Consider the following 8,398-nt stretch of genomic DNA (forward strand, 5'->3'; position numbering starts at 1 on the left):
TTCTGGTGTGGGGTTGGGCCTCCAAGTCCTCAGACAGCTTCACTTCTATGGCTTTCCTGGTCTCAGGGCAGGCATTAGCTCTCCCAGACTGGCATTGGATGCTGGTAGATGGATAATCCTGGAGTCTCCATAGTGGTCCCACTCTCATGGCTTTAGTAGGTATGGCACTGGTGAGGGTATCCTGCTGCACCTCAGACCCCATATATCCACTTGGCATTGCTTTAGTGAAGTCTGTATGCAATAACTCTGCCTTTGTGACAGATCTCTTCCCAGGCCCCCAGGCTTTTCCAGACATCCTTTGAAATCAGTGTAGTAGCTCCCAACCCTCCACAGCTCTGCTGGCCTCCTGTGAGCCTGCAGACCTAACACCCCTTGGACACTGCCAAGGTTTTCCACACCACACAACTCTGGTACCAATTTTATGTATTAGTCTGTCTCTGTTGCTTACAACAAAATACATGAAACTGGATAATTTGTAGAGAAACAATATTGATTCTTACATTTTCAGAGGCTGGGAAATGCAAAGTCCAGGGACTACATCAGTTGAGAGTCACGTTGGTGTGTAGTGACTTTTCACAGCAAAGTAGGGTGTCACATGGAGAATGGCAGAAGCACAGAGAAAGAGAGAGAGCAAGATAAGAGCTCCTTATGTGCTGCCCTTTTAAAGTTCTCAGAACCACACCCATGACCACCTTTAGACCATAACTTATTATTCCATGTACTAGGGCATGATCCTCACAATCTAATCATCTCTTCAGGGCCCCACCTTTCAATTACCATAATAGGATTTCCCACCCTCTTAACACTGTCACAGAGGGGACCAAACTTCAATAAGTATGGAGGGACATCCAATCCACAGCAGTGACTATGATATGTAACCTTAGAGATTTTCCACTGTCATTATTTCCATTCTTTCAGGGTATCCCTGAATATAACAGTGGTGTGACATCAGTCCAGCATAAATTACCTGACAAATATTAAGGCAAAAAAGTGTCTCTAAATCCAGAAATAATTCAGAAAGAGAAGGAAACAACTAGATTGGCCTGGTGTTGCATCATTTCTCACACATAATTAGGTGCATATATAAGTGTGTATAGACAATTATGTACCAAATAAATGTATACGCACCTATATGTGTATTATAAATGTATATGAAAATTTCTTACAAATTATGTAAGTTTACTCTTTTACTCAAACATCATTTAGTTTAAATTTCTTAATATCTTCATGAATGGGTTACTAAGCATTCACATTGAGGCCATATATTTTAGTAAAATACATTTGTCTATATGTGTAGCTGTGGAAATATTGTATTGACCAGAATATGCACAATAATGATTGGTAACAAACCACTCAAAATTCCATGGTTTATAACAGCATTTATTCTCATGTTCGTGGACATTCCTGTTAACAGGGACTGGCTGATGCAGGTGCGGCTCATGTGGGGGCCTCTGCAGCAGGCACTGAGCTTATCTCCAGCCTGTGGATTGGATTTAATCTGAGGCCAGGCTGAAGGACAGTGACTGCTCAGGGCACAACATTCTCATGAGAAGTAACAGGAGTGAACAGAATCCTCAAAGGGAGCTGAACAATAAGGCCAATACTTGATCGTGATGTTGACGATTGTTCATGTTTATTATCCTTTACAATCTAAAAAACATTTTGAAATATAGTTTTTAGTTAATTAGAAAGTAAATATGGATGTCCCGTTTTTAGCATGAGGCTCACTAAAAAGTAGATTTTCATTCAGTGTGTTTCAGGTGATTCTGCTCTTTTGCATCTGTAATATGCTCTCTGTGATGCTGATGATGCTGTTGAAATCCAGACAAATTTTGCATATGAAGGAAAATAATGCTACACTCAAGTTTAGTTTTTGTTTTATTTTTGTTGACAAAGATTTTCATTTTTTTGTCAAGTAATACTTGTATATTTATTGCAATTTACTCTTTTTCTATTGCCTCTATGACATAATGAAGTTTTCTTGCTGTGATCCTACCTTGCCAGAGATACCTAGAAGCACCTCCACGAGTATTGGGAGGCCATGCCCTAAATGACAAAATTCTGAGAGTTGGGGATATAGTTACCATAGTGAGCAGTCTGGACTTAACTCCGCATCGTAACCATCACTTCTGAAAGCACATTTCTCAAACTTCTTTTCCCTCACTGATTTCCTGAACTTGCTGAATGAGGGGCCCTCTCTGACATTTGGGAGTCAGAAAACGGTGATTCATAACTCACCACAGGACCTGTAGGAAGACACATGGGCAGGGATGTGGACTGGAGAGTCACCTGGTGAGGTGCTGCAGGCAGCTGAGAGCATCTGCACCCCACCATTGGGCTTCACACTCAGGTCTGAGCACCACATGGTTAGGCAGCCTATACCTTTAGTGGCAGATGCACTTGAGATTCTCAGGGAGCACCAGAAAATCCCCCATTTCTAACATCTTCTTCCCTAACTATTCTTGACATTGAAAACACGTAGTTTGTCCCAGAATTCCCTGTATTTTAAAAAATCCTATTTAAAATACCAAAAATAGCTTCTCCTTTGCTCCATGAACTCAGACTGATGCTGGAATCCAGACTCTTCAGAGGTAGTGATCTCTGCCCGTTCTTAAATCAAGAGATGTACTCTCATGTCTGTGCTGCTAGGGCTGAGAAGGGGAAAGAGGGTTGGTAGAGGAGCCTCTCTGGCCCTTTCTACCAAAACGTACCAGTGACCTTCAGAGTCTTGCTGCATCTGAGAAATGCTCTCAGCAGATGGAGGCACCAGGAGGAGCAGCTGAGGCAGCCCAGCCTCACACTTCTGCTTTCCTGGGGGTTTATGTATGGGCTTGTAACACTGTGGGAGGGGTATTATAACCCTGTTGACAGTAATAAGTTCCAACATCATCAGCTTCCAGGCCGCTGATGGTGAGAGTGAAATCTGTCCCTGATCCACTGCCACTGAACCTTGATGAGACCCCACTTTGTAAACTAGATGCAAAATAGATCAGGAGCTCGGGAGCCTTCCCTGGTTTCTGTTGATACCAGGATAACCTATTGCTAATGCCCTGACTAGCCTGGCAAGTGATGGTGACTGTGTCTCCCAGAGATGCAGACAGGGAGGATGGAGACTGAGTCATCTGGATGTCACATCTGGCACCTGAGATTAGAAACAAAAAGACAAACATCCACATGGTTAATCATGTTATAAGGGGACCTCCCTGAAGAGCTACTAGTACTGACCTAACAGAACTAGTAAATTCCTAGTGGTCTCCCTCCTTACCTGGAAACCAGAGCAGAAGGAGCCCGAGGAGCTGAGAAGAGGCCCCCATGTCCATGCTGCGTCCTGATTGTGACTGGCTCCTGGACAGGTTGTAAGCAGCCTGTGAATAAGTCTTTAGGACAGTGGGCTGTGCTCTGGCAACATGCAAATCTGCTCAGCTGCAAGCATAACTTGTCTCAATAACAGCTCAGGCCCAGGTGTTCCAAGAATGTCTATGGCAGCACAAATTTGCCTGTTGAGAATGTGTTTTTCCCTGGGGGCCACAGAGGAGAATTGTTCTGCTGTCCTGTGGGTAGAGTGTTATCTTGCTGTCTTTATGGTTCATGACATGCTTTTCTTGTTTGCTTTTCCTCAGATAAAGGGCTTGTCAGGGAAACGCATGTCCAGAAATTACAAGAAATTCTAAAACTCCCTGCATTTGCCTGTGGATGTTAATGAAGCCAGAGATGTTCTCCTGAACTAATTCCCTAAAGTCCTTGGTGTGATAAATCATCAGCACTTCCAACCAAATATGCAATTGGGTATTAGGACAATAAGTAGATAAGTGATAGATTTATTTATTTTATTTAAGAAAGAAAGAGAAGCAAAAATATTGAAAATTCATCTCCAGATAAGTGATTCTTGTTCTCCAGTTCTGAGTGCTTTTTTCACCACTTCCATCAAGGCCATCCAACATCAGGGATATTCTCCCTCCAAATCTGAAAAATCTCACCTACTTTTCTAGCTGTTTGTGTCATTACACATTTCTATGCCAGATGTTTTCTGCATTCCTGGATCACTCCGTAAACCTCCATATTCCTACATCACCAATTTCTTCTAGTTTGTAAGATAAAGCAGTTCTTAATTGCTGGCTTTAGGGCATTTGACCCAAGCAGTTTCATGAGAAAAAGCATGCAACACAGTGCAGTAGAAAGCCAAGGTGTTGCACTAGGTGTTGGAGCCCATACAGTATTGGAAATAGCATTCACAGTGTGGGGTGGAAAGAAAAGCCCAGCATGGGGTGTTGAAAGTAGAGTGGACTGAGGAGAGTGTCCCCACATGGGAGTGCAGGATGTGAAGACTACCTCCTCCTACCAGTAGACAGGCAAGTGGTATTAGGTCTAATGAAGTTATGGGTTGTTTAAAAATCTTGTCTGCAAAGAGAGTGTAGGTGGCAAAGACAACAAAAGATTGAATTTACACAAAGGGATTGATCAAATAAGTAAAAGAAATGAGGGTAACTAGAACCAACATTCTCACTATTGGAGAAAAATTGCAGATACAAAAATGAATAACACTATAATAACCTGTGATTTAGGATTGTAATTAGAGATATCAGTTTAATTTTTTATAGGTATCAGCTTTAGTTATATATATATATATATATATATATATATTAAAATGTCTGTGGGTAGATAAATAGAAAGTAGTTCATTTTCCCAGAAGCAATGACACATCAGTCCCAATGGACACCCTTACTTCCCAAACACTGTTTAATGGAATAACAATCTCCACTAAAAAAAATCAGTAATTATTTGATAATTGACTGATTTCAAGTCTAGGATAGGGAAATTACAAAATGAGCCTGGACCAACTTTTGGCATAAACTAATGAAGTGCATAGTGAATGATGAGGTAAAATCGACATGTATTAGAAGCCAGCTTGAATGAAGTTTTGATTGGACAAATCTGTGGAATGTTTACCTGTGAACATAAGTAATAATGGTAACACATTATAAGCCATTGAAGTAACTATGAACACGAGTCCACATTTTGATTATGGAGCAGACATCCATAGCTCACCGAAATAGTTCCCTACAGATTCGAATTAAATTAAATTTTTTAAATAAGTTATAAAATGCAGAGGTGAAACAGACACCACTGTCATCCAGGTTCAAAGTGAATGCAACCGGTCATGCGACAGATTAAAGTCATGCACTGCCTGATCGGATGCAGTAAGAACACAGCATCAGTTTTTAATATTCCTGCCATAGATGCCTGAGCAGAACTTAATCAGGAGGAAAGTTCAACCAAATACATACTGAAAGACATTCTACAAAATAACAGGTGAGTAGTATTCAAATGTGACAAGAAGATGAATGTCAAGGAGACTGAAGAACTGGTCCAGATGGACATGGGCCAATAAAGGCAACGTGTGAATCTGGACTGGATCATTTGTTACAAAACACATTAATATGACAATTATCAAAGCTGTAAATGAAACAGGACTAGGTGCAATGGCATATCAATACTAATTTGATAATTTCACAGTAGTATTGCTACTGCGTAAAAGCATGTCTTCTTTGTAGGCAACACACAGTAAGTAAAGTCTTAGACAGTGGGGCTATTAGTCATTATCTTACACCCAAATGGTTCAGAGGTAAAACACAGTATGTTGTATTCTACTTAGAACTTTTCTGTAAGTATAAAATTGCTTCAAATTTTTTTTTAAAAAAACGGTATCTGCAGAACATGTTAAAGTTATTCCAAAGCACTTTATAATGCACTATACCATCCTTTTTACCATTATAAGACCAAGTAATTTACAATAGATGCACTAAGAGAACACGATGGTGTTTCAAACAAATGTCACTCACAGAGAAATCATTATCCAAAGGCATAGGTCTCTTTTATATCAATTCAATAAATGAACTTCATCTAATTCCTAGTTTGGGAACTGCTGTATTCCAAGCCCCACTACTATTAGACCTTATTTCCCACAGCACATCAGCACAAAATCTCCAACTAGTGATGTCCAAAATAATTATCAGACAAAATAATTTTTAAAAATACTGTTTCTACCTTCCAATAAACATGAGATCCTGAAATTGAAGCCTGGATTAAAATCAACCTAAAATCCTGAAACAGCCCAGAATACATGAAGATCAATTCTTTATAAAGCAGGTAGAAGATCAAGACCAGAGCACATGAGGAATTGCTCTGAGTTCCAGAGAAGACAGGGAGGAAAAGAGTAGGAGGATGGAGACACAGCCAGCCCTGCTGTGAGTGTAACAAGGCCAGAGAGTCCCCAATAACTTGTAGGATCATAAAGGGACCTGTGAAAACTGACAGAGAAACAGAGAGGAGAGAGAACCACAAGAGAGAAACCGGGATATCGACAGAAATCCTCCTGGGTGTTCGTCAGCATAGTGATCTGGGAATGCATGTGGGAAAAGACTACATGAAAAATTGCTCAGTCTCCTCTTTTTGTGCCATGAGACAGTGCAGCTGGGTGAGAAACCAGCAGCTCTTCCTGTGCTTACTAGGCTTGCAATGACATGGAAGATAGTTCCCACTGGCCTCTTATGGCAGGTCCACTGGTAAGTATTATAATTAGCAACAAAAAGGAGGTTGTGATAAGTCCATTAGTGTGGACTGGTCATTATTATCGGTTACTAATGTCAAGTCCATTGAGCATAAAGGGATTTACTATGGAATATAAAATTGCTCACAAATTGTTGGGAAGCCTTAAGGGACAGGCTCCAGTGGAAAGAATCTAGAAACAATTTGATGAATCTCACTGTGGATGCAGCCTGTGGAGGGAGTCCCTGTTGCCTGTGGCTTAATATTCATGCTGGCTTCTCCAAAGAAACGAGCTGCTCTTTGTACTCTTGGCCCCAGAAGCCCTGACGTTCTGCCACCGGCTGCAAGATCTGACCACGTGGACTGCAGCCTGCACCTCGCTGTTTACATCTCCATCTCAGTCTCTTTCAGGTTCATCTGTTTTCATGGGTGCAGGGCTGCTTTCTGCTCCTTGTACCTTTCCATCACCACTGCATATTTTCCCAAACTTTTTTTTACTATTTTTGTGTGTGTGTTGTGGCTGGCGGGTAAGGTGATCCACTCCTTGACCTTGGTGTTATAACAATGCACTCTAAACAACTAAGCTAACCAGCCAGCCCTAACTCCCACATTTTAAAAAACATCAAGAGCAACGTGATACTGCCTAACCTTCTGCCAGTCTTTTCTTCAGAAATAATAGCACACTCAGTGCTATCCAAACTATGGAGAAACCCAAATCCCTTCAGTTCAGCATCCACTTTCCCTTGTGGGTCATAAATTTAACCTGAGGTCTAAATTATGAAAGAGAAATAAAAACCAGTACTTTATATATGTGATATGTTAAGGTAAAAGGTGAGTGTAGAAAAAAAAATCTACCTAACAAAATGCATGTATGACTCATACCATGCTTGGGGATCTGTTTTCTTGAGATTCCTCCATGCTCAAGGTTCCTATACATCTCTTTGTAGACAGGGCCTGGAAAGGCTGAATGTCATTTCCATGGTACCCTGATAATTTTGTGCATATGCACGTGTTGTATGTGTATGTGTGTGAGTGTATAAGTGTATCCAAATATATATAGTTTTGTAACATTGCTTAGATGTGAATATATGTATATATAAATTTGTGTAGCAATCTATAAATACACCTGCATATGTATTTTATACGAACACATGTACACACAAATATATAAACATGTTTTATTTATGAAATGTGAGCTTAATAATTTTCCATAAGTCTTTATTAAATAGGTAGAGTCTCTGTCTGATTACTCTGTTAAGTATTGCAATTGAAAAGGTCACAAAGAAATGGAAGATACTCCATGTTCATGGCTTGGAAAAATTAATATGGAGAAAATGACCATATCACCAAAAGTGATCTACACATTCAATGCAACCTCCATCAAAATACCAATAACATTCTTCACTGAAGTGGGAAAAACAATCCTAAAACTTATATGGAACCACAAAAAATCCCAAGCAGCCAAAGCAATCATGAACAAAGAACAAATCTGGAGGCATCACATCACCTGACTTCAAAATATACTATAAAGCTATAGTTACCAAAATGGCAGGGTACTAGTACAAAAACAGATACACAGACCAATGGAGCAGAATAGAAAACCCTGAAATAAAGCAGTGTATTTACAGCCAGCTGATTCTTTATAAAGACAAAGACAGTATTGACAGAGGAAACGATTGTCTCTTCAATAAATGGTTCTGGGAACACCGGAGATTCATATGTGGAAGAATCAAACTAGACCCCTATCTCTCATCATTTATAAAATTGATAAAAGACTTTCATGTAAGGCACAAAAATATAAAATTATGAGAAGAAAACATAAGGAAAATATTTCAAAACATTAGACTAAGCA

General features: G+C 40.0%; 1 gene segment (V, D, J or C); it reads right to left on the minus strand.

Moving 5' to 3' along the window:
* Positions 1–2,819: 2,819 nt before the first annotated feature.
* On the minus strand, positions 2,820–3,320 carry LOC103581151. The segment is given in 2 exon segments: positions 2,820–3,142; positions 3,266–3,320. Coding segments are annotated over 2 exon segments (378 nt in total).
* Between the last annotated feature and the right edge of the window lie 5,078 nt (positions 3,321–8,398).

The sequence above is a fragment of the Galeopterus variegatus genome, unplaced genomic scaffold, assembly GCF_000696425.1.
Source record: "Galeopterus variegatus unplaced genomic scaffold, G_variegatus-3.0.2 Scaffold12453, whole genome shotgun sequence".
In the NCBI taxonomy this organism is placed as follows: domain Eukaryota; kingdom Metazoa; phylum Chordata; class Mammalia; order Dermoptera; family Cynocephalidae; genus Galeopterus; species Galeopterus variegatus.